General features: G+C 35.3%; 1 protein-coding gene across 3 annotated transcripts in view; it reads left to right on the top strand.

The window, feature by feature from the left end:
• The first annotated feature begins 11,109 nt into the window (after positions 1-11,109).
• LOC129951796 (inactive dipeptidyl peptidase 10-like) overlaps positions 11,110-27,868 on the top strand; it is a 73,537-nt gene continuing 56,778 nt past the window's right edge. For all 3 annotated transcript variants that reach the window (XM_056064115.1, XM_056064114.1, XM_056064116.1), the window contains exons 1-2: positions 11,110-11,887; positions 11,965-12,238. In XM_056064115.1, the coding sequence (XP_055920090.1) occupies positions 11,691-11,887; positions 11,965-12,238 (471 nt within the window). In that variant the 5' untranslated portion in view covers positions 11,110-11,690. The remainder of the gene's footprint in view (positions 11,888-11,964; positions 12,239-27,868) is intronic.

The following is a 27,868-nucleotide window of genomic DNA, read 5'->3' as shown; positions in this document are numbered from 1 at the left end:
GCTAAGGAAATCTAAGCGATCTTCTTGGCGATCCTTCTGTTACACGAAAGAAGAAACTCCTGAAGCCTCTAGGTTATGGAAAATTCTTTCATCTAGTCCAGCTATTCCAAGCTGCTTCAAAAATGCAGACGGCTTCTGAACAAATTCAAGTAATGAATCGCTGATTTTACTATTGGACACTTACTTTCATGGTAGTTCTCTTACCGAAACTTGCAACAATTATATGCGTTCAAGTTCAAATACAACATATCCACAAGGTCTGATCACAAGGGACAAGCTACAATGGGCTCTTAACAGGTTCAAACCATTTAAATCTGCAGGACCAGATGGAATAATACCAGCCGAGTTACAAAGGACTTCTGACATAATTACACCAATCCTTGAAGAATTTTTTCCAGCTGTCTTTACCTGGTACATGTTCCCTCGGCATGGAGAAAAGTTAAAGTTGTTTTTTTTACCCAAAGTAGGTAAATGCTCGCAAGTCAATCCTAAAGATCTACGAACTACAAATTTATGATCATTCCTTTTTAAAACCTTGGAAAGATTGATTGATATCCATTTAAGGGCAAGTATTGATACAAGACTTCTGTCTTTGTCTCAACGTGCCTTCTGTAAAGGTAAATCGGTGGAAACAGAGTAACACACTTTAGAACGCACCGTTGAATATTCCCTCCATCATAAAGAGTTCACTATGGTTGCTCTCCTTGACATCAAAGGTGCCTTTAACAACGTGGACACATCTACAATCACATCTGCACTAACATCTCTAAATGTAGAGAGTTCGCTTCGGGAGTTAATTCATTTAAGGCTTACTAGCAGAATAATTAACTCAAAACTGGATAACTCTTCTGAGAGACGATTCGTTATTAAAGGACACCGCAAGGTGGTGTTCTATCCCCTCTCCTCTGAAACCTAGTGGTGAATGAAATCCTAAATAGTCTGGATGCGGAGGGTTTCAGAGTGATAGACTATGCAGACGACGTTGCTATAGCAGTTTCAGGAAAGCATCTTAACACCCTAAAAGAACTGTAACAAAATGCCTTGGACAGACTAATACTTTGGGCTGAACGGTGTGGACTGGGTGTTAACCTACACAAAAGCGATGTGGTCTTATTTTGAGGAGATACAAAATTCCATTTGTCAACCCTCCCTATATAAAAGGAATCCAACTAAAATTCTCAGACGAGGCTAAATACCTCTATACATCCCAGATCTTTCTGGGAGGATAGGACATTCCTGGAAGATAAGTCAATCAATTTCTATACAGATGGGTCAAAAACAAAAGAAGGGGTTGGTTGAGGTGTATACTCTGAACGACTGAAATTAAGTCTCTCATTCCGCCTAACCAATCATTGTAGCGTGTTCCAGGCGGAACTTTTGGCAATAAAGGAAGTCTTGTCCTGGCTCAAAGAAAACGTGATGTCATGATACTCACATCTGATATCAGTATTTTCTCAGATAGCCAGGCCGCTATCAAATCTCTGAACTCTGTGTCTACAAACTCTATAACAGTCCATAACTGTCAATCATCTCTAATGGAGATGGCGCAACACTTTAATATTCACCTTTGCTGGGTGCCGGGCCATAGAAACATTCCAGGTAACTGTTAGGCAGATGAACTCGCCAGGAACGGTACAGTACAGCCCATCCTACCACGTTTGGCAAGTACTGGCATACCAATCGCTACTTGTTAAGTGCTGCTAATGCAAGACGCTGTGAGGAGGGCAGGCACCAGGTGGAACAACATCACCACGTGTCAAGTCACAAAAAACATCTGGCCAACACTGGATTTAAAACGTTCAAGGTGCTTGCTCTCTCTAAGTAGAACCGGACACTGTCTAATAGGAAAGCACGCCATGAGATTAGGCGTATTCTCAAATGACATTTGCAGAAGCTGTATAGACGAGGAAGAGGAAGAAACGGTTCTTCATCTTCTCTGCACATGCCCTGCTCTAGCTCGAAAACTCAAGAATTACATAATAGAATTCTTCTTTAACCATCTAAGCGATCTAAATCATATCGTAAATCGTATAATCAGCTTCTAACGTTTCGTAAGGGACCCAAGCTGGTTCCATTGAGCTTAGAAGGAAGCCTCAAGATTCATAATGGGCCATTAAACTGGCCTAAGTGTGTCTGTTTCCCTTGTACAGCCACTATAACATAACCTAACCTATTGTAAAACGTATATTGATAACTTCTTAATAATTGCATACTAAAAATAGTATAAGCAGTCTCTTTGATTTGAAAACAATATGCAACACATTTTCGATATTTGACATTTTTTGAAACCGCTGCAAATTCTAAATATTTGTTCTTAGTCAAATTTTTGTAGCATTTTTCTTTTAAGAATTAAGGCCTAAAAACGCCAATTATTCTGTATGCTCTCATGCCATTTTTGGGGACTCTTTGTCACTTGTTATTAACGATGATTTCAGTGTCTGTTTCAATTTTCATCAATATCCGAATCAATCTTAGTTGATATTTCTATTTTGACTGGGCTACCTGTCAACCTTTAGAATGACCTGATGTCAGATGTCCTCCATCGATTAAAATATGTAATATTTAATTTGTTCCCAATCCAATGCGTTTTTTCTTTCGAACTTTATTGCCGTTTATGTTAAAAAAAATAATGTATTTTCTCAACTCTCGCATATTTCTTACAAACGTCAATAAAAAATTTATAACTTTAACAATAATATTATTCTAAACATAAAATATGGCCATAAAATTAAGTTACGGTAGCAAAAAGCAGCCCTCTATAGTCACCACCATCACCACCACGCCACCTGATAACAAGTGTTTTCCACTGAATAAAGCAGCATGTTAATGGATTGACCACTGAATCCGATAATTTAGGTTCGGTTTCGTTGGGGCTGAGCTGGGCAAGGATGGGACGGCCAACGGACGAGCACGGGACGGAGCTGGTGCTGGACACTGGAGTTTCTCAGCTTTTCGGTCGTAAATGTTATTTTGGTCATGTTATGGTTGATTATTATGCGTATGATGACATTGTAGCTTAAAGTCATGTGGTGGGTGTGGAAGTTGCACAATGCCACAATGCAATATTCACTCATGTAGGCCAAACTCTCAAAATTTAGATAGACAAAGGATAAAACAGGAGGCGTCAACAAAATTATATATAATTTAAATTTAAAACGATTAAAATGTTTACCGAGTTATAGATACGCGACTATAAAACACTATATCAACCACTTAATTAGAAAATACAAGCAAAACAAAAAAAATAGTTTTGTGTGGTTTTCAGTTCGAATTTTTTTGGAATATAATGGATTGCATAAATTTCATTAGTTTTGTGGTCGACATTTGCCCGGAGCAAATTTTGTATACTAAATTATTGTATAATGACGTGGAGTGTAGCAGATAATCAGTTTTATATTTAAGTAATTTTTTTTCTATCTCATTTTGAATTAATTGTTTTTGGTTTGTTTTTTCTGGGACTAAGCGCCATTGATTTGGTTTTTGGAACAACCAATTTAAATTAATTACATTTAGCATAATTATTGGTTTCGTTTTCATAAATATGCATAAATTGTTTAAATATAAATTATCTGACTTTTGTGTGTTTTTTTGTTTTTTTGTAAGCCTTTATTAGATTAACTAACTATGCGCCACCAGGGATGTCGTTCTAGTATTTTATCGTATAATATATCAGATCTTAATAACAAAATCCACTTTACTGATTTTTTCAATTATATAAAAACATTTGATATGTTTTTTCTCTTCGAAACCCATGTTATTTTTGAAAATTCTCTTAAATTTAAATATTGGTATAATAGATTCAAACTTTTTTGGAGTGCAGCAGTTAAAACATCAATTAATGGACGAGCAAGTTGTGGAAGCGTTTATAGAATCAAATTGCTCCGGTTTACATTAACTGCAATAAATGAATAGAAGATTTTGAAAAATTAAACAACATTATGAGTCGTACAGATAGTTAAAATGTTATTTTAATAGAAGATTTCAAGGCTAGAATAAGTAGCACCCAAACACACATCGCACAACCAGTTAACAATATCCTAATATCGACAACCATCTGAGTGTCGGAGGACGCTATTTGCAATCAAAATGGATTGGTTAGGTTAAAGTGGCGGTCCGTGATGGAGTAGGACACACTTAGGTCAATTTAATGGCTCAATGTGATACCACATAAAACTTGAGGCTTTTTTCTTAGCTTAATGAAACCAGTTTCAGTCCCTTAAGATACGTGAGAGACTGATTTTGTTAAGATGATTGAGATCGTTATAGAAGAATTCTCTAGAGCAGGGCATGTACGACGTACGAACAGAGAAGGCAAAAAACTGTTTCCTCCTATCCTAATGCTCATCCCTACAGCTTCTGCAAAACGTCATTTGAGAATACGCAAGACCGAGTGGCGTGTTTTCCTATTAGAGAGTGCCCGGTTATGACACCGATTATCGAGCTCATATGCGATCTGCTAAGAAATAGCAAGCTTCTTAATCGTTTCAAATCCGTTTAGGCCAGATGTTTTTTGTGAGCTGATACATGGTGATCTTATTCAACCAGACGCCTTCTTCATAGCGTCCTGAATTAGGTATAGTTTGCATGTAGCTATTGGTATGCCAGAATTTTCCAAAACTTCTTTTAACGCCAAAACTTACTTACTTAAGGTGGCGCTACAGTCCGGGGCGGACCTGGGCCTCAACCAACACAGCCAGTTCGGTCCCTAGCTAGCTGTCTTCAGTTTCGCACGCCAAGTTGGTTGAGGTCCTTTCCCACCTGAGTGCGATACCTGAGTCGCGGTCTTCCTCTACTGCGCCGTCCCTCGGGATTAGATTCGAAGACCTTCCGGGATGGAGCGTTGATGTCCATCCACTCTACATGACCTAGCCATCTAAGCCGTTGGACTTTAATTCTGCTAACTAGGTCAGTGTCACTGTACAGCCCGTACAGTTCGTTGTCATATCTTCTCCTCCATTCTCCATCTATGCGTACGGGACCAAAAATCACCCGAAGAATTCTTCTCTCGAAGCATCTTTCTTTGACAGGGCCCAGGCCTCAGCGCCATAAATGAGAACCGCGATAATGAGTGTCTTATAGATGGTGATTTTACAGCCTCGAGAGAGGACTTTGCTTCTCAATTGCCTTCTAAGTCCAAAGAAGCAGCGATTTGCAAGAGTTATTCTTCGTTTGATTTCAGCGCTGGTGTCGTTGTCTGTATTAATAGCGGTGCCTAGGTAGACAAAGTCCTTAACTACCTCAAAGTTATAGCTGTCCATGGTGACGTTTTGTCCAAGACTTCGTCGTTCAGTGTCCTTTCTTGATGACAGCATATACTTGGTCTTGCCCTCATTGACCACTAAACCGTCGCAATGCTCAAAACGCTCCACTGACATCACGCTTTGATCTTCCAATTATGTCAATATCATCTGCGTATCCGAGTAATTGGATGGACCTTTGGAAGATTGTGCCTCTAGTGTTGACGGTTGAGTTTTGCAGCGTGCGTTCTCCATCGTCATTCTGCACAAACGGATAAGTTTGACAGGGATGCCAAAACTAGACATTGTTCTGTAGAGCTCATCCCTATAGATGCTGTCATACGCGGCTTTAAAATCGATACAGAGATGGTGGGTATCGATTTGAAGCTCTTGGGTTTTTTCCAAGATCTGCCGTAGTGTGAATATTTGGTCGATAGTGGACTTTCGTGGTCTGAAGCCACCCTGATAAGGACCAATCAGGTTGTTGACCAATGGATTCAGACGTTTACATACTGATGCCTCTGTAGTTGGCGCAGTTTAGAGGGTCTCCTTTCTTATGTATCGGGCACACTATGCTGAGATTCCACTCATCGGGCATGCTTTCTTTCGACCATATTTTGCAGATGAGTTGGTGCATGCTTCGTACCAAGTCATCGCCTGCTGCTCTGAATAGGTCGGCAGCGATGCCGTCAGCTCCAGCAGCTTTGTTTGACTTAAGTTTAGATATAGCTATCTTCACTTCGCCAAGGTCGGGTAGGCGGAATTGTGGATCTGCGTCGCCGAGGTTGAGTGGTTCTATCTCCCTTACAGCGGAATTCGGTTCGTCATCGCCGTTATATAATTTGGAGAAGTGATCTTTCCATATTCTCAGCATCGACTGCGGTTCTACTACGATGTTCCAATGATCGTCTTTACAGGCTTCGGTTCGTGGCTGGTACCCCTGGGAGGTTTTTTTTACCTTTTGGTAAAATTTACGAACCTCATTCCTGTTGTGACATATCTCTATCTCCTCGATCGCGCGCTTCTCATGCTCTCTTTTTTCCATCTAAGAACCGGTGTTCCTCTCTCCTCTTCTCAAGCCTTTTGTGCAGCGCCGTTTTGTATGCTTCTTGTTTCGCTGCGTGCGCTTGCCGGCATTCGTCGTCAAACCAGGGGTTTTGCTGTCGTGGCAGTGTAAAACCTAGCACTTCAGAGGCCGCATCTCTGATAGCTGCAAGGCAATGTTGCCACTGGTTTTCCATTCTTAATGCAGGAAGCATAGGACTCCTTAAGAGGTTATTAGAGACTCGTTCTAACGTCGAATCTTCTCACAATACTTCCTTGTTTTGGCTTGGATCGGGATATCCGTAGTCGTACCTTCGCTACAACGAGGTAGTGGTCCGAGTCAATGTTGGTCTCTCGGAATGTTCGGATATCCTGGATACTGGAGAAGTGTCGTGCGTCGATCGCAATGTGGTCAATCTGGTTGACGGTTGATTGATCAGGAGATTTCCATGTCCCCTTGTGGATATTGAGAATTGTGAACTGCGTACTAGCTACCAGAACGTCTCGCCCCTTAGCAAAATCGATCAGTCTGAATCCGTGGTCGGAGGTGGTGTCGTGCAGGCTGTATCTCCCGATTATGCCACCAAAGATGTCTTCTCTTCCTAGCTTGGTATTAAAATCTCCAAAGACAATTTAATGTCATAGCCAGGGCACTGCTCATATGTCTTGTCCAAGAGCTCGAAGAATATGTCTTTGGTGTCTTCATCTTTCTCCTCTGTTGGGGCATGCGCCCATATTAGGCTTATGTTGGCGAATTTAGCCTTGATGCGGATTGTCGTGATGCGCTCGCTCACACTGTTGAAGCTCAAGACTTTTTGCCTGAGCCTAGTTCCAACAACAAATCCACATTCAAATAGACGCTGTCTTTGTTCTCGGTAGCAGTCGCCGTAGTAGATGTCGCAGTCTTTTAGTTTGCGTTTGCCCGGTCCATCCCATCGCATTTCTTGGATGGCTGTAATATCTGCCTTGTAGCAGTTTAGGGCTTCCGCTAATTGTTCGGCTGCACGTGGTCTGTTAAGGGACCTAACATTCCACGTACATATCCGAAGTTCGTTGTCCTTATTTCGTTGGGTTGTCAACAGTGAATCCGTCCGTATCCGAGGCTTGTTGGTGCTTCGATACTTAGGGTATTTTTTACGTGGCCAGGAAGTCACCCCGACGGCACAACCCCCAACCTGGAGGGCCAGATCCTTAGTATAACTTCAAGGAAGGGGAGCCGGAAAAACCGATAGTTACAGGTTTGGGCTCCGAATATGTCGAAGAAGCCCTATAAGGTGTTCACTAAGTAGTTCAACCTTAATGGAACTGTAGACGCCAACGTTGATTCCATCTCGAGAGGTGCCTTAGTGGAAACACCTCTACCCCCCTCTCTCGTTTGCTGCCCCCAACAACTTTCCACCGGGGTTGGAACCCAATCTCCAGTTGAGGTACTAGGCACCCGATGTTCACCGCTTGGAGGTGATAGTAGAAGTTGATAGACAGAAGTGGGTTTTGAGAAAACCCTGTGGACGCTTGTGTCCTCTTGAATGCACATGTCTACCATTGAACATCTTTAACGCCAAAAGTTAAACCTAAAATTCGTTCAATAATTAGGAAGGAGTAATGAGATACTTAATTTCAGTCAGTTTGGGAATGGTGTAGTCTGTGTGCTTTGGAATTTATTATAAATACTTAAGAATTACGGAATTACCAATTTTGTCGTTAAAAGAGAGCACCAGAAGTTTTTTTGACTCATTCTTGTATGGGGTTTCCAATTTAGTTTTTTGTCTAAAATAAGACCCAGGTACTTAGCCTCGTCCGAGAGCTTTAATAGGATTCCTTTATTATAGGGAGGGTTAACATATGCAATTTTGTATTCCCTCGAAAAAAGGACTAATTAGTGTGGGTTAACACCTAGATCACACTATCTACATTTTGTAAAAGTTCTTTGAGGGTGCAATGTCTTCCTCATAGGCAATCCCTCTAAAACTCACAACATCCAGACCAGTTAGGATTTTATTAACCATAAGGTTCAAGAGGAGAAGGGATAGAACACAACCTTGATGTGCTCCTCTGCTTAAGAATCTTCTAGAAGAAGAGCTTTTTGTTAATTATTCTTCTATATTCAGTATTAAATGAATTAGCTCTCCAAGCGATATCTCTACTTTGAAAGATGTGCAGATGTGATTGCTGATGTGTCCACGTTGTTAAAAGCGCTTCGATGTCAAGGAATACAATAAATGATGAAAAATCAAAAATTATGGTATACAAAAGACCGCACAGAATCGTTAGAAGCAATTGGTTCTTTAATGGTCACTAAAAACTATAATTATCTAGGAGTCAAGTTGACCAGCTCAAGGGTTTTGAAACACCATCTTACTGAAAAGTACGAAGTTCTCCCAAAGTTTGTTGAATATAACATGGAGGAATATTTTCTCAAAGGCTTCTTAATATTTGAATGCGTTGTGAAAACACGACTTTGTTATGCGACACAAGTTTGGAGAGTGAATGAATTTGAAGTAATAGAAAAAGTCCAAAGAAATTTCATTAACAAAAACGTTTTAATTTCAAATTGTTTACCAACACCCTTTAGCATAAGGCTTACTATATATGTAATGTTGCATCACATTAAGTTATTCGTCTAACTAAGAAAATACTCATGTGAAATAAGGGCAAGTGAAATAAGATCAACATTCAAATCTTGGCCTTATTGCACTTTGCAAAAGTGTGAAATAAGGAACATTTTCAGCAGTTGGTCATATTGCACTATGACAAAGTGGAATAATGCCAAACTATTGTAAGAAATAAAACCAACTTACTTTTGGACAAGTTTCCAAAAAAAGCATACAATTTGGTTAAATAAATGGAAGTTAAAACAGAAAACACTCGTTTCAGAAAAAATCTAAGAAGGTTTTTCACTTCTCCATTTTGCTGATAACCCTTAACTTGAGCGGCATAAAACAAAACTGATTTAGAAGTTGTCTCGAACAGTGTGTATTTCACACTAAAACTAAGTTCGATTTTACTCGTACAGGTCTTCCATGTGCTATTAATTGTTGGTTTTGCTATTTGAAGCTTGTTGGAAAGATGGTTATCCATATTTAAGTTTGAGGTTATTTTCATTGATAGTCAACTCCTTGATGTTTTTAACGTTTTTTACCACGAATTTCCACTTTTCGTTTATGTCATAACTTCCACCAACCTTTTGGCATATAATTATGTTTGGCTTGCTCAAATTCGCACTTCCAAATCTCACAATATTTTTTAAGGTCCAAAATCATGCGACTAAGTCCTTGGGGGTTGTCCGATAACAAGACATCATCATACATGAGTATTTTAATCCTCCTTCCAGGCCCCCAAATTCTACAACAAAGCACTTCATTTAGATCATCAAGAAACAGTATGAACAAGATGGTACTTAGCACACACCCTTGTTTTGCTCCCATTGTTGTTACAAACCATTGTAAAAAATGCTTGCCGTTCCGTGATTTTGTGTCCAAGTAAGATCGTTTAAGAACATTAAACATTTTCGTTGACGTTCCTATCAGTTAAAGTTTGCAGAATAGTAACCTTCTATCGATATGATCAAAAGCGGCTTTAAAGACTACATATAATGTATATTGATTCCTTTGTTGATACTGAAACGACTGCCCAAAATTCATAAGGTTGATATTTTGAAAATTTGTTGAATGAGTTTGTCTAAAACTAGCCGAGAATCACTAAGAAGGTTTTCATTATCTACTCATGCTGTGAGACTTGCGTGCAGTACTAGTGCGAAAATCTTTAAGGAACAATTCAGTAAGGAAATACCTCTATAATTCTCTACTGAATCCAAGTCGCCCTTTTTGGTTTACTGGAAACAAAATTACATTTCTGAAACCTTGTGGTAAAATGTTTTCACTAAATATGTGATTAAACGAATCCACCATCACAATTAATGCTTCTTCTGTTAAAAGGTTGTAAGACTCTAAAGTCTAAAGGTATTCAATTTTCTTCTAGTGCATTGTTACGTTTTGTTCTAGCAATAACCTCTTAGACTTCCTCCAAACATTTGTGATTGTCCAAGTAATCATTTACAATCAAAAGACTAGACTATTGAACCGTTTTTTATAGGGGTATAAAGTTAGCAGAAGTGGTCTTTAAGGATATTAGGATGTAAGCTAACGCTATTAGCGAAAGGTCTGCCAGTTATCCCTCTTATAGCTTTCCAAAAACATTTCGCATTGCTTGCGTTCGAAGCCTCCTGCACTGATTGTCCAAGGTAATTTTTCTTTGAACTCAGACAAATTAGTTTGAAAATTTTGTTTGCTTTCTAGTATATATTTTTGAGGATATCCGCGTTGAATTTACGATTAAGCATATTAAATGCTTTATGGCTAGCCTTTTAACATTCATGATAAAACCTTCTCATTTTTGGTATGTCATGCCTTCTTGAATAATTTGTTGGGACAGCCTTCGCTATAGCTTCATCAAGGAAATCTAGTTTAATAGCTTCTTCAATGATAAGTTTTGATGAAAACTTTCAATTTGATGTTCTTTCGAAAATAATGTTGGTAAAAGATGCATCTCGTCATCCCTTATCATTGACACAATATCATTAAATGCGACTCACTAAAAAGAAGTTATATAAGTCCAAATTTAATGACCTTAAATAACATTTTTCTTTCTGAACAATTTAGGAATATTTTTGGTAATTTTTTCTTCAGGATCGAAATTTCAGGAAATTTTTTAAAATAAAACAATTAATCACAAAATTTTGTATATGTTGACAATTTGAATGACCTTATAGAAAAAAACCTTAACAAACTTAAATTTTTCTAAAAGCATCTATTTTTTATATTTTCAGAAAAACTGCTTGCCATCGATGACTCTTGTGGACAACACAAAACCAATATTCCAATCATGGCGGGCGAAATCCAATCAAGCAGTGGTGGTGGTGACCCATTAAGGGCAGTTGATGAGGGTCCTCCTCATAAATAACACAAAATTCAACCACCACCACCACCCTAAAATTACTATGTAAAACTTTCACCAACAACACAGACAACAACAAACAAAAAAACTACTATAACAATTATCAAAATCAAATTAAGAAAAAAAAAAACATCAAGGACTAAACTTAATTTTCAATTCTCTTAAAATAAAAAAAAAACTATTTAGAAATTAAACAAAAACAAAACGATCTAAATCAAAGACTCTAAACTCTAAAAAAACAAAACATCTATGAATCAAAAATCTTCACTTAATCAAAACAAAAACAAAACCAAAAAATATAGAAAACAAACATCTTAAATTTTCCATATTTATGTAGTAAATGCATCTTCCAATATTTAATCTTAAAACTTAAAAACAAATATAAACAAAAAATAAAAAAAAAAACACAAAGAAAAATATTTAAAAACAGAATTTTCAAATTCATTCAAAAGTGAAATGCATGCAAATGCGGGTGCAGATCGAGGTGGATCATGGCGTTTACCACCCGATGAAACCCTCCAAGTTCAAGATCCAAAACAGAAAAACGAAGACCTAGATTACGACGAAGGTCACAATTGGCGTAGTATTATCTTTTCGTTATTAGTAATAAGTTTTGTAATAGCCGGTATCATAACAGCGATCTACCTCTTGGGGTAAGTTATATCCTTATCTGTTTTACTTTTAAATCAATTTTAATAAAAATAATAATTATTTTTTTATATAAACACAGGTACGTCGATGAACTCCTTTATTGGTCAGGCCGTCGTATGATACTCGATGAGTACCTGCAAGGCGATCTTACGCCGAATCGGCTGCAACCAGCTTGGGTGACAACACGAAAGTATGTCTTCCAATCGGATGACGGAGGATTAGCCGTACTGGACACTGCCACGAACACCGTTCAAACCCTCGTTACAAATCACACCCTCAGACAGTTGAACGTCCGAGGCTACCATTGTTCATATGATCTGCGATACGTTCTATTTAGGCATAATGTAAAGAAGGTAAGTAACTTTGTTCATTATATTTATTAAAAAAACTGAATCAAAAGATTTTTTTGGAAATGTAGGGCAATGTCAATTCTGTACTTTACCATTTGTTTTTCAACAATAACTCAGAAAATCTAGCAACATTTTAATTTCTATTCTTAAATGTTAACAATTTAATTATATAAGTAGATAACAAAATTGTAAACTTTTGTTCATATGGTTTTCGAACTGGCAATACTTTTTTCGGAGTTGATCTTTTTTGACAGCTGTCACTCGTTTTACGCTTAGTTTGGTTTGCCATTTTACAATGAATAAAAAATGATTCTGCTAGTACAGTGTAACTAAACAATCAATTTATTGAAGTGAAATTTTGTTGAGCGCATTATATCGTGTCGTGAGCCTGTGCCTTCAAGATCATGCGATTTAACATTACTGGACTATTTTTATGGAGTTATGTGAAGACGCTTGTCTACGAAGACTAACCCGAAACGATTGAAGCCTTGAAAGAGAATATTCGGTACGGCAAAAAAGTGCTCTCGACTGGAACTTATGTGGGTCATCCGTGTCGGCCACTTGCCCGAAATAATTTTTAGAACATAATGTCAAACCTTTGTCTTTATAATAAAGCTTAATTTTTGGCCGAAACGTTTAATTATTTGCATATTTACTTCTATTCCAAAAGCTTCCATTCTTTTAAAGTAAAGACATTAATATCCTGAATGTCATAACTTCTGTCAATGCAATCAATTTGGATAGATGCAAATATGTATGATGTAGTCTATTCATTAAGTTCACACTGTTTCTCCAAAAGTCTAAAGAATCAAGTGTCTTAGGCAGTACTTTATTTTCGCAACTGCAATATATTCGACCATAAGAATTTAAAAGTAGGTGTGTTACGGTAATGAATTAGCCATAACGATAATTTTACTTATATTTTTACACCTTTAATGAAATCTGAGTTTGACAGATGTCAAATGATATCTCTACCAACTTTAAACTACAAAAAGAATTCTCAGTTAAAATGCGCAAATTGCACAGAAAATGTTTACTTAACAAAAATAATTTTTGTTACTATAGCTCCAGAAATCCAATTTTAAGCAGCAAGTATCACTAATATACATTGGCTGCCTTCAATCTCATGTTGGATAGGGTAACTTGGATTGGTGGATTTTTAGATACCTTGTTGAACGAGTTGGATAGCTGTACTGAGATAGCTGTCAAAAAATAAAAACAACTTTCAGCTGTTCACAAAAAGCAGAGAAACATTTAAACTTCGAAATCAAAGTTGTTGTTAGATAAAACATTTAATGAGTATTGGGTAATTGAATTGATTCGGTTCGGATTGATCATCTATAAAACGAGAACAAAATAAGTCAATTTTGAAGTTTAAGAAAAATAGATCATAATTGCCTTCTAAAATTCGAAGGCAAATAGCTTTTTTATCCTCTATTATGTACAGAAACATCCTCAAATACAACTTTAAGTAACATTTTGTACCTTTTTGTTTACCAACAAACACAAAAAGCTGAAATCAATTTTCAGGTTTCTTAAAATTCAACCATGTGTTGAATCAGCTGTTCTGTCAGATACCTACATACTCCAGAAATTCTTGGATACCTTTGGACTTCTTTTTTGACATCTCAGCTTTTATTTTACACGTAAAACTCTAACAAAAAGGTATCCTGATACCCTTTATGTCTGAGATTGAACGCAGCCATGGTTCTAAAAAACGTCGTTACCATTATTGTATCTGATAATAGATACGGTTAGGATTCGATAACTAGTTGAGCTTTAATCTCCAGCGAATGAAAACAAATTACACAGCAAATTGAATTCTTGACATTCATAGCAAAAACGTAGACAAATCAAGGAAAAGCTGATTTCGTAGCTTTTAGTAGTCCATAACTTACGACGCGGACATAATATTCCTTAAAACTGTTCTGAAAATATTTAAAAGCTAAATAAATGTTTCAGTTCTGATGGAATACCATAATCAATGTAAAAAAAATTTATGTTTTATGTTTCCTACGCATTGTTTCTTCTTTGTTTTCACGAGTCTCTGAAATATTCTAAGTTCCTAGATGTTTAAAAATATTAATACCTAACGCCAGTCCATAAAAAAGGTTTTGAAGGAGTTACCTTTCTATACCGAATTTGTCAGCTATACGACAGCCTCGTTATGTTGATTTTGTCATTTCTTAACAATAGATATTATAGCGTCATGTTCAGGAGTAACCTTTCATATCAATTTGAATTCTGGTGTAACTGAAGGAAGTCACTTTGGTCCATTGCTGTTTATTTACTTCCCATAGGAAGTTATTGTAATGGGTCCGATTTGTCAAATTGAAAATTTTGACATTTCTCGACATTTCAAGGTCCCTAGAGTCGAAATAAACGATTTTTAGAAAGATATCTGCGCGTGCGTGTGTACGTACGTTCGTACGTCCGTACGTTCGCGACGTTTTTTTCGTCCTCCATAGCTCAAGAACCAGAAGTGATATCAACTTCAAATAAATTTTGTTATACAGATAATAAGGCAGAAAGATACAGAAAGGGCTCTCAAGGAGGTTTTTTTACATTTTGGTTAACCCTAAATATCTAACGAACCAAAAACGGAAGGGACTTGAATTAAATTTTATAAAATAAACTGTAATGTGATACCAAACAAGTATATTTTTTGGAAAAATTCCATCTAACGGTTTTTTATAAATCAAAAAAACTGAAAAAAAAATTGTAACCTCCAAAATTTTAAGACTTAAATATGATTTCATCTCCAAAATAATTTTGTGCAACGAAGAATAATGTTGTTGACATCTGATAAAATTTTGAGAAAAATCGAATTGACAGTTTATTTACAAAAAATAAAAACCGAAAAAAAATAACAAAAGTTGGTAAAAGTTTACTTTCGACTCAAATATCTTTTCAAAAATTAAAAATATTGGCTTCAAACTTATTTTATTTCACAGAAAATATTGTTTTCGATATTCAGTAATTTGTATATAAAAATCCAGCAGTCGTTTTTTTCATAAAAAATAAAATCTACAAAAAATAGTACGCAAATTTGGTAAAAATTGATGCTAGTACACATAGACAAACTTTCAAGCAAGACAAATCGATAGACGGGATGGGAAGTTATCAGAGTGGGTCGCATCCCACCCTCTTTTTTGTATTATTTTGTAGCAATACCCGTGGCGTGATGATTAGTGCGTTGGACTATATAGATCCAGAAGAAGCCATCTTTGACGATGCTTTAACATAATTGAAAATCCGAATGAAAAGATGGAGGCAGTGGGAGCTGCTTTCCAGCAAGTGTACAAGGTGAATGCTAGCATTCGCCTAAACCTCGACCTTGAAAACATAGCCCTACTTTATCACTTTTACCTTCGAAATGAAATGACAAAATGGCGATCTGAGAACCGCATGTTCAATGATGATTCCTTGGCAAATGCCGAAATCGCCGAGCTAACGGGACCAAGTCCCTCGTAAGTGACGAAAATCGAGCTTCAGCTATTCTTCAACTCAATAAAAACCAAAAGTCAGGAGGTGGGACCAAACGGAACCAAGTCCCTTGTTAGTGACGAAAATCGAGTTTCAGTTCTTCTTCAACTCAATAAAAATCAAAAAATCAGCAGGTGTCGATGGTATATCCAACCACACTCTTCAATAATGTACTGAATAATTCATATTATTCAGCACATTGGAAGACCGCTGTGGTCCATCCTCTCACGAAAAAGGGAAAGAACAACTCAAACCCGTCAAATCTTCGGTCGATGAGTCTTCTTCCGAGCATCATCAGATTTTTCGAGAAGATCATCAATAAGACTAAGTTGGCTGCGGACAACAAAATAATTCCGGATAAACAGTTCGGGTTCAAGGCGGGTCAAGACACAATTCATGCTGCGTCTTAACTCGATTCCGATATCCAATGAAATAAAACAAAACAACAATGCACATGTGCTGTTCTGGCCTTTGACACCATTTGTACCGAAATGTTGAGATTATTAGAATTCTCTTGCAACGTGATTTCGACAAGATTCAGTGATATTGCGACGACTAATAAATAAATTGAGTGCCGCAACAGTCCATAGAGAACCAGGGCCTAGTGACTTTAAACTCTCAACCATTCCTGTGGGCGAGTAATTGCAGGGATGGAAAGGACCTTTAGTTTATATGCCGAATCCGAACGGCTAATTTGAGAAAGCACTCTTTCATGACAAGAATTACTCTTGGAAAATTTGTCAATTCCTCGCAAGATGCACCCCCTTGAAAAAAAAACTTTAGTAGGCAAGGCAGGGATCGAACCCAAGACCTCTGGCATGACAGTCCAACCCACCAACCATCATCCCACAGGTACTACATTGCGACGACTGGAAACTGAAAATAAATGTCCAGAAGTCGGGTACAATTCTATTCCGGACTCAGCTGGCTAGGGCCACGAGGGATTTGTGCAAGAATTGGCGCAAGATTGTCATCGTTGATCTTCACGGGCAGTGATTAAAGAGCAAAAGTTAGTGAAGTACCTCGGTATGTGGTTAGATCAGTATTTATATTTTGACAGAAATATAAATGCTGCTCTGACCAGGGCCAGTGGAGACTTCGCTCTGACGAAACGGCTGTTTTACAGCAGTCGGCTTAACCCCAGAGTGAAGATTATTTGCCACATGGCGCTCATACGGCCGATGATCGTGTATTATTGTCCTGTGAGGTTAAACGTTGCCCCTTCCCAGATGGAGAAGTTTTGAGTGTTCGAATGGCAGTGATTACGACGCTTTTAACGGTCCTCTTTCGTTCATTACTATTCCAAATAGGTCCATTTTCGGGGCGTTTTATCTGAACGACGAGTATTTTCAGAGTGCAGTACTTGCGTGTCTTCATTTCACCAAACGCATTCCTTTCTTAGGCAGATGCAGTCTGATACAGGCTAGATTGGCAGTTCCTCTAATTCACCACGTCAGACGAGGAACCGTGGATAGGCGGCTCCTGTACAATCGGTACGTTGGTAAATATTGATTTTCGACTAAAAATCTCTTCAAAACTTTAAGATATTTACTTCAAACAAATTTTTTTAAGAAATATGAATTTTTATAAGAAATATTGTTTTCAACATTCAATCAAATTTTGAGAGCAATCGATATGACAGTTTTCTTCCAAACAATAAAAGCCATTATAACAATTTACTTATAAATAAATAAATTGGGTGGCGCAACAGTCCGTTGTGAACAAGGGCCTAGTGACTTACAACTCAGCGATATCGATATCTCGTGAATAAAGAAGATATTGACTTCAAATTAATTTCTAATATCCAATTTTTGTTTGTTTATATAAGACACAAAGGCTTTTAAAAAATGCTACTAAAATTGGTAAAAATCGGGTTTCGACTAAAAATCTCATTAACAAAAACTGATTTCGAAATCAAAATATTTCATTATATACAAAATATTGTGTTTAATTTTAAAATGTCAGAGATTAAATTAGTTCAATTTTTCTAACATGAAACTAATGACGAGATAGGAAGTTCACAGACATAGTGCTTATTTATTTTTATGGGCTTTCAATTTTTACTCGCTCAATTAATATTAATTAACAATTCCAAAATTTCTATTGTAAGCTAAATTGACACTGTCTAGCATCGTTTATATTATTTAGCAATCGGTCGCCACTTCTGACAGGGCCAACGATTAATGACTTCCGTTTCTGGTTCTCGAAATTCATTGCTCACCATAATCATAACATTCAATGAGTTAAGTTTACAACCCTTGTCCTTCCAGTAAATTAACGTCTGCTTTTGTATATATAGTACATAATCCATAAAACTATATAGATACTAAACAGAGCATATGTATAAAGCATACATATAATGTATAGCATGCGAAAGTAAAATAACACAAAAAGTAATCAAAAATAATTAAGTTAATTTTAGGGTAGCTGATGGTCAAGTGTTCCTTCCTAATAAGGAATAAGTATAATGTTTGTACTAAGTGTTTCGCTAATGTAGATACATTGTATATAGTTAATTTGTGCAACATTTTGAATTTATAACACCAAAACTTGGTAAAGGAAACGTCCATAATGAAGTGTAAAACATATTTATCACATGTTTCCTAAAGCTGATTTCAATAAGAACCTTCTAAAGGAATAAGAAAATTGAACAGAAAATATTAATCAAAGACTTGTCTGTTGTAAACATGTTGTGCTTATAGAAAATAAATATTTTTTGGGCACTCCAAGTCAGTTAACATGCATAAATAAAACCCATTTACAAAAATTAAAAAATTATGATATTTTACTATGATTTTGATTTCTTATAAATCATTTATTGATTTAAAAATTTTAATATAGATCATGATTGAATCATTTCTGAATATTGGGTTGCCATATTTTTGCGCTTGAATGTATTTTAAAAGGGAACAACATCACGTTAAACAATCTGACAAGACCGCCACCAACTGTCACATCATGATTTCAATTTGTATCTTCTTATCATCTTGCCATTTCTTGTCAACCAACAAGTTATAATATTTAATTTTCCATCACACAAACCCAAGGCATCATCATCCCCCCAAATAAGGACGAAACGAAAATAAAAATCCTTGACAAAATAAAAAATAAAAATTATTAAGTATGACCATCATTTCCATCATGGCATGGCATCGTATCGGCAACGATGAAATTCCCAAAAATATGATATTTCCACGAATGTCCTCCCCGTTTTCATCGACTGAATTATGTCGCCTCCATAACGTCATCGTCATAGCCATAGTCGCCATCGTCAGTCGTCATCATCTTCGTCATTGCTGTCGTTGACACCGAAAAAATTATTTAACTATACTTCTCGGTGTCCTCGACAACAAGGACAACAACGAGAGGCGGCGGCGATGACGCGGACACGAACACGGACGAGAGACAGCGAAAATACAATTTAAATAGTCGCTATCGCAACGCTGCTACCCAAAAGTCCCAAAGTGACAACAAAATGTGGACGAGCAATTTTAATATCCTTTCACGCCCATCGCCATCATCAACTTTTCTCATTCTCATTCCCCCAAATTTGTTCGTTTCGTTTCGCTTGGTTTTGGTTTTATTTTTTGTTGCAGGAATCTGGGAAAATTTAAAGTGAAAATTCCTGATTCTTCACTGATCTGCCCACCACCATTTTCTGAAGTTCAAAAATGCTAAGTTAATGATTTTTATCATCTTCTTTTTTAACTTTCCTTTTATTTATGTTTATGATGGTACATTCATTCAGTGCTAAATTTGCAGGATATTATTTGAGCGAAATGCAACACTTTATTTTGATTTGCATTTCGGAATTTATTTACCATTTTAATTATAAAATTGTTGCAAGTTGCAGATTTTGGAAATTACTTTGTTGCCTGATGCATAAATGACCGAATTACTATCAATTGGCATCTCAGTAATAATGTAAATGTCCTCGACTTTTAGAAATGAATGTAACTTTTAAAAGGAGGTGTCATTGCACATTGGTTTTAAGTTCTTAAAAATTCGAATGAAAATGACTGAATAGTATAGTAGTAGTGTGAATAGTATTCCACATTCCGGAAGTACGGCTAAAGAATAAATCTCCGTACATGACAATATGACCAAAGTTGAACACAAAGGTATATTGATGAGCGATGAGCATTTTTAGAGTCTCGGGAAACCCAATCATCTTGCGACATATTTGGCAACATTTCCTTTTTTGAGATAATATGTGAGGAGTTGATCACTCATAGATAGTGGCAAGGGTGGTAAATTTAGCTTTAAGGACATCACCATTGAGTTTTCGATGCATTTAGCTATATAAAAAAAAACCTAGGAATCTCGGTTACAATGCTCACAATGACACTCCTTATGTAAACTAGATTGATAAAGCCAATTTGCTTGCAGTATAGTTCGGTGTTAAATCGACACTACCAGAGAGTGTCATTAGTCTTTATTTTCTTGAGAGCATGAACGATTTTATGGGACGAATCTTCTTCTTCCAAGTGGATAGAAAAAAGTATTTCTCCAGCCTGTCCTTGAAATATGCAAATCCTCTTCCTTCTCTAACTATCGACCAATGCACTTAAGACACTTCTTTCCAAGTTCATGGAAATGCTGATTTATTACGGTTTTCATAGTTATAACCTTTCAATGCAACTAGTATTGGAAGAATTCAAATCTGATATCCACGGGCTCCGTTTTGTTTCCGACACTCTTCCTTATATTCATAAACAATCTCTTGTATCACTCTTATAATCTATTAAACGTTTTCGCTAACTACAGTACCCTTAGCTTATCGTATTCGCTTCTAGATTCACGTACTTGTCCTTCGGTTGTTGAACGGCAATTCAACGTATGATAAGCTCATTAAATTTCGATCTCTATAGCAATGGGGAACAATTAATAGTGTAAAATAATTCAAAAACTCTGTCGTTAAAGCTTAACCCACCCCCAAAGCGGCTATCCATGAATGACAACTGCATACAGGAAACCAATAAACTTTCAATCCTCGAAAATGTGATGACCTCTTATGAAATGGTCACATATTGGGTATTGCCAAACATTCTGCTAGGTGCTTAGGAGTCCTCCACCCTTCTGATCTGGCTGTAATTTACAGCCTTCATACGTCCAAAACTTGAATATAAGTCTCATATTTTGACAAGCACCTCTAAAAAAGCACTATTTTTACAAACAATATTCTCTTCAATATTCAATTTGAATTGATAGTAAACTGTGCTACAAGTAGATAGACATTTTAAATAGAACTTACAATGAGAATAACATTGAAACCGAGCTTAGGAAATGACGGTAACGTAGCGTTATATGTATAGTATTTTTACAAATGACCTTTGGGTCTTGTGAAGTAAAATTTTTTCCGTAGGGTATGGATAAATATTGTCCAAGCTTAGGACATTTAAATGTTCCCAAAATTTACAGCAACATATACTTCATAAAATTATCTCAAAAACGACTGACTACAAATTTATAAATTTCGAATGATACTTTCGCTACAACAGTTTGATTATCACTAATCTACAAGGTTTTGACTGGCTTTGTTAAAAACTTTAGTCTAAGGGTCTTTTCTTTATATTATGACTCTGATTTCAAATCTAATTTCAAAAATCTTAAACAAATATTAACGCTTGCTAATCTTCCTGATTTGACATCAAGCAAGACTGCTAGCAGTCTTTATCGACTGCTTACTTTTTCTATCTGATTCGGTCGCCTACGATGTCTGTTCTTGGACAGCTCTTAACCGGCTTATCAAAGGACTTCAACCAACTTATTATCGCCTCTACCGGCTTATCGACTTTTCTTAACCGTCTTATTTGTCTTTTACTAAAAGAAAGACTCCTTATTACTGGTGAGAAGTCTATGTTTTTAGTAAATTCGATGGCTTGCTGTAAATTGGTACAATTGCTACGGTTGTTTTATTTGTTTAGATTTGTAACTTTTGTCTTTTATTACGTATTTTTGAGTGTTGGAAGGATTGCTTTCATCGAGCTTTTTGTTGCAAGTGGGTGTTAACTAAAAAATTTGCAAAGGTCAAATTTGAATATGATTGCCCATATATTTTTAATACCCGCCACTTTGTATCACGGTGTAAAACGGTTTTCAATAGTAAATTAAAAATATATTAAAAGTAATTTAGGTTCTTCAAATGTATCATCGGCTTAACAATTCTATGATATCTAGATTTTGATATATTTTGCAAAAATATGTAAAAAAAAAATCGAAGTTAAAAATCGTAATCAAAACAAAACCTTTATTTAAAAATGTAGGGTAAGGTATCAAAGTATTTAATTCAAGACTTAATATGGAGTCAAATAAAGACTCATAGCTAATGAGAATTTCCAGAAACTAGACAAAGATTTGTACTCTACAAGGTCATTACGCAATTTTGTATTAAGGGATATGTTGTGATTTTTTGACCAATGTCATTTTGGAAAAATTTCATCATTGGTTTTTCTGCAAATACTTAAAAACTAAAATAATGCTGAATATTAACTCTCTTAAACTATAAGTAAAATTTCAGTGACATATCAAATTGGTTTTCTTCGTCTTTTATTAAAATTTATTTATTTCAAAATTCCATAAACTAATATATTTCTATTATAGCGTTGATATAAAATATTGTTTTTATTTGTTCTATGGATGTTAATTTTTAAGCAACAACGTTGAATGTAAGTCTCAGTGTAGTTAAGTGCATTTTCTTCTAACACAGAAAAACATGTTTAAATGTTTAGCTCATAAAATGCAAAACTTCAAAAGAATAATATAACAATTCTTTGTATTCAGAGATATTCAAAACATAAACCTTAACAAGATGCTTAATTGTGCAGTTATTTTTCAAAAATGAAATAAAATGAAATACGGATTAAATAAAACAATACATTAACCTCAACAAAATGCTTCATTGTGCAGTTATTTTTCAAAAATAAAATAAAATGCGGATTAAATAAAACAATACCATTCGATTTGCAATTTTAAAATTTCTTCTTCCTTCAACCTCATAAACCTTCAAAGAAAAGTATTAAAAAACAGATGAAAACGTTTTGCAAGATAGTTAAAAAAAAAGTTAAGAACTATGTTGAGGAATTAGGTTGGAAAAAGACAGAGAACTAACAAGAAAACCTCTTTAAAAGTTTACAGCAACAAAAGTACAATATCAAATAAATTTCTATATTTTTGTACCTTCTAAATCCTTTTCATTGCATTGCTATTGTATGGGCATGAACTAAGAACTAAGAAATAAAAAATAAAACAATTTTCACCGACCGTTCAGAAAAGACTTAAGTTGGTCGTGGTATATGGTGAGGTCCTTTAGGAGAGCTTTCTGTTCCATGGTCCATTGATTTATTTCTGGTATACCTACACATTTATCAGAAGAATTTCTGTAATACTATATATTTTGTATATTATACAATAAACCTGATTTTATAAGGTGTACATAATGGGTTCATAGAGGAAATCGAATTTAACTTTGAAACAATTTTTAACAACGTCTAAATGCATATAGCATTCCCTTTCACCAAATTCTATATAAACAAAAAATTATGGTTTTCAAATTTGAATTCCATTTTACCGTAAACAAAATTGTATTTCTACATTGTTCTACATTGTCTTACATTGGCTTTGGTAAAATTTTGACAATACAATTTGTTAACAATTCAAATTTTGAATATGAATAGTTGCAACTGAAGCAAAAATTTGATGGGTATCCTTTAAACCTGACATATAAAGAAGAAACAAGTCACAACTCTAAAGTGCTGTTCAATACGTTTATTACAAATTCCCCATTTAGCTCACATAAATCTAAGAATTTCTGAATCTTCTACACCTAACAAAATTCTAAAACCTTGAAGAAAACCTAAATCCTGGTCCATATATTTCATGAAGCTTATTCTATCGAACAAGTCTTTTGAATGTTCTCATTTTCCGGTTTTGTGGAAATATTAGTTTCTTAAACCAACCCACCAAACACGCCCAAGCATCTTATCTGTAAATATCGTCCTATAGCTGAATTCCATGTTATTCCAAAACTGTTTGAATCTGTATTTTGTGATGCTCTTTTTTACAACTTTTCTTCTAATTTCTGTAACCAAAATGAATTTGTTAGAGAAAATCTACTGTTACGAATCTATTTACAAAATTGTATGTTAATGCTCTTTAGAAAATAACTACAATGTAATTTTGTTTACAAGTTTTAGCAACGCATTTGACAAACGTAGGATTCAAGTACTTTGAAGTAATTTAGATCAAAGCGGATTACAACCGAATTAATTATTAATTAATCAAAAAGGACCATTCTACTTCTTTCATTGTTAATTCTGGTGTACCTCAAGGTAGCCAATTTGGTCCGTTTTTATTTGGATGTGTCCGATTTGTCAAATTGAAAATTTTGACATTTCTCGACGTTTCAAGGTCCCTAGAGTCGAAATAAAAGATTTTTAGAAAGATGTCTGTGCGTGCGTGTGTACGTACGTTCGTACGTCCCTACGTCCGTACGTTCGCGACGTTTTTTCGTCTTCCATAGCTCAAGAACCAGAAGAGATATCGATTTCAAATAAATTTTGTTATACAGATAAAAAGGCAGAAAGATGCAGAAAGGGCTCTAACGAAAATTGCGTGGGTGGTTTTTTTACCATAGCAGTTTAAAAAAAGGTGAATATTTTGGTTAACCTTAAATATCTTACGAACCAAAAACGCTAGAGACTTAAATTAAATTTTATATAATATATTGTAGCGTGATACCAAACAAGTATATTTTTTGAAAAAAAAATCCGTCTGCCTCAAAAAAACTGAAAAAAAAATTTAACACCTCCAAAATTTTACGACTTAAATATGATTTCATCTGCTTTTGACACCTGATAGAATTTTGAGAAAAATCAAATTGACAGTTTGTTTTTATAAAAAATAAAAATCCTTAAAAAATACTCAAAGTTCGTAAAAATTGAATATCGTTTCAAATATCTTTTCAAAAACTTGAAATTTAGGCTTAAAACTTATTTTATCTAATAGGAAATATTGTTTTCAACATTCTGAAAAATGTTGAGAAAAATCGAATCGACATATTATTACAAAAAACAAAAACCTAAACAAAATTGGTTTTCGACTCAAATATCTTTTCAAAACTGTGAGATGTTGGCTTTAATTTACTTGTATCTTTTAAAAAATATTGTTGTCAACATTCAGTAAAATTTTGAAAAAAATCGAATTGAGAGTGTATTTACAAAAAAATTAAAACCGAAAAAAAATGTACAAAAGTTTGTAAAAATTGATTTTCGACTCAAATATCTTTTCAAAAATTTGAAATATTGGCTTCAAACTAATTTTATCTTATGAGAAATATTGTTTTCAACATTCCATAAAATTTTGTGAAAAATCGAATTGACTGTTTTTTTTACAAAAAATAAAACTCAAAAAAAAACAATTCTAAAACTTGGTAAAAATTTACTTTCGACTTTTTTAAAAATCCAACAGTCCGTTTTTTCATAAAAAATAAAATCTACAAAATACAAGTACATATAGACAATCTTTTAAGCAAGACAAAGACAGCTGGGATGGGAAGTTATCAGTGTGGGTCGTATCCCAGTCTCTTTTTAAAATTTAGTACCGAAGTTCGGCTTCAGTGGCTTCAACGCTTAGAGCGTGTCTCTCACTTGTCATTCTCAAGCGTTGGGCATCTCTGAGAGGTCGTTGTGGTGAATTTTGCAAACAAATCTTGGTCTACATCTTTACAAGATTAAATGAACGCATGAACTGAAGTCGCTTGGCCACCAGAAGCATCGTATGTTCGTGAATTGGGCTGAGCAACAACTTGAAAATGATTCGGTTTTGTATCGAAAACTCATCTTCAGTGATGAGGCTCCTTTCTTGCTGAATGGCTTTGTCAATATAAAATAATGCGGTATTGGTCAGGCAGCAATCCACACGTACTTCATGAGTCATCATTGCATCTCAAAAAAATGTACGGTGTGGCGTCATTGGGCCGTTCTTCTTTGGTGATGAACAAGACCGGCACGTTACTGTAAATGGAGATCGCAACCGTTCAATGATAACCGAATATTTTAAGACCCATGTAATTCCAACAGGACGGCGGAGGCACCACAAGCCACACAGCGAATGCCACAATCGATTTATTGCAAACCAAGTTTGGAGAACGTGTTATCTCACAAAATGGTCCAGTCCTTAGGCACCTCGGTCATGCGATTTCCTGTGGGACTACGTCAAGTCTGTTGTCTATGACAAAAAGCCAACGATGATTGTTGAATTTCGTACGAATATCGAACGTGAAATAGCAGCATCGGACGATTTATGCTAGAAAACCGTCGAAACTTGAGTTCAGCGTCTGGACTTCTGCAAGCGTGCCCGTCGTAGTGGTCATGCAAAAGAAATCGAAATCCATATAAAATTTATCAGGGAATTCCAAGATCCATGTTTTGTCAGATCAGTCCTTGAATACATTTGTACAATTTAGGCCCCTTAGTACTTCACTGAGTTTTCTCCATTAGCCACATGGAGCAGCTTTGCCTCCTCATCTTGGTAATCTAAAACTAATAGGTTTTCAGCCCTAACTAATTACCGAAAGAATTTGCAACTTGGCTTAATAGTTGAAATTCTGAGTAGCTGCATTTCATCTTCATCAGTCTTGTGTGGATTCCACTTTAATTTAAGACAAAATAACTTGAGAAATCGAGTACCGATTCAAACAATCGTCTAACAGTAATGTAAATAATTTCTTTTGAATTCTGTTAATTAAAATATCGAATAAAAATAATTTCAAAATCATTTTTCTCATATTATTTTAAGTCTTAACTTTGTGTATGATATTTTTATCAGTACTGTTTAACGTGTCCATATAAATCGAAATGTATTACATAATTAAATTATTATAATTTATTATAACTTAGGATTTAACATAGTGAAATAAATTTAAGAAACCAACCAACAATCCAGCATATTGTCATTTCTAACCAAGAACCTTAAGGCAAGAACGTTCGACTTGGTCGTGCATATCATTTTCCATTGAAATCCTTTTCTATTTATTTCCCATTCCAAGAGGTGGTTATCCTTTTTTTGTTTTTCCTAAGTAACTCTCTTTTTGTTCATGCAACAATGATTTCCAATCCTTTTTGTAGTTTCCATTTTGTTTTGTACTGCTCCAAATTTATCCAGGATTTAGTTGGATTTAGTTTTTGTTAACACATCCGCAAAAAGTCTCGATGCTGTCAACACTCCGTTGAGTTTTGTCCTCGTCTACAGATTGAAATGTTAAATCAACGATGTGACAAGGCTACCAAATTGCTCCTTCAAATAAATTTAAATTGAGTTTTTTGTTGTCGTTGTTGTTGTCGTTCTTTAGTCCTTTAAAAATATTAATATTACTAAAAGCAATAATTGACGACAAGCAAAAATAAAATCGAATTAAGAAAATAGATGAAGATGAAGAAGTTTTGCATAGCATCAAGTATTCATTTCATCCTCAAAGTAGTCAAGTGCGGCTTTGTATAAATTTATTATAGGAATAGAAAGAACGGAAAAGGACAAAGTGAAGTAGAAAAAGGAGAAGAATAAGAGGAGGTCGAGGGACATTATTTCCACTTGAAATGTGATAATCCTATGAGATGGTTTCTGTGAGCACAGAAAATCTTATAGATAGCCTAATCAAATTCAGTTTTTTTTTCAAATAATTATTTGAAAGATAATAAGATTTTGACAGTTTTCCCGTAATACGTATAGACATAGGGGAATATATAGAAGTCGAGGGAAAACGAACGAAGGATAAAAAGACACAAAGGACGACATAATGCTCTATTAATAATATACTTTGAGAAAGCTTAACTAATCACTTAACTTTATTTCTCTTCATTTTTTTGTTGTACTTTTTAGGGGGGATTTTGAGAATTCTTGAAATGTCAGCATTCTATTCAATTAAATAAGCCAATTTTAATAACATAATCGTGTGGCATTGAGAATTTCTTTAAAGGTGATTATAACAATTCCACAAATTTTTGAGGAACTACTCAAATCTATTGGGTGCTGCCAATAAATCATTATAAATCTTTTTACTAAGGACATTAAAGCATAAATATTAAATTTTATTTACGATGAATAAAAATAGAAGAAATTCGTTGAAGTTGTTTTAGACGTTACGTAAAC

The sequence above is a fragment of the Eupeodes corollae genome, chromosome 3 (genome assembly GCF_945859685.1).
Source record: "Eupeodes corollae chromosome 3, idEupCoro1.1, whole genome shotgun sequence".
In the NCBI taxonomy this organism is placed as follows: domain Eukaryota; kingdom Metazoa; phylum Arthropoda; class Insecta; order Diptera; family Syrphidae; genus Eupeodes; species Eupeodes corollae.
Note: the sequence above shows the minus strand (reverse complement) of the source record. Positions and strands in the feature narration are given on the sequence as shown.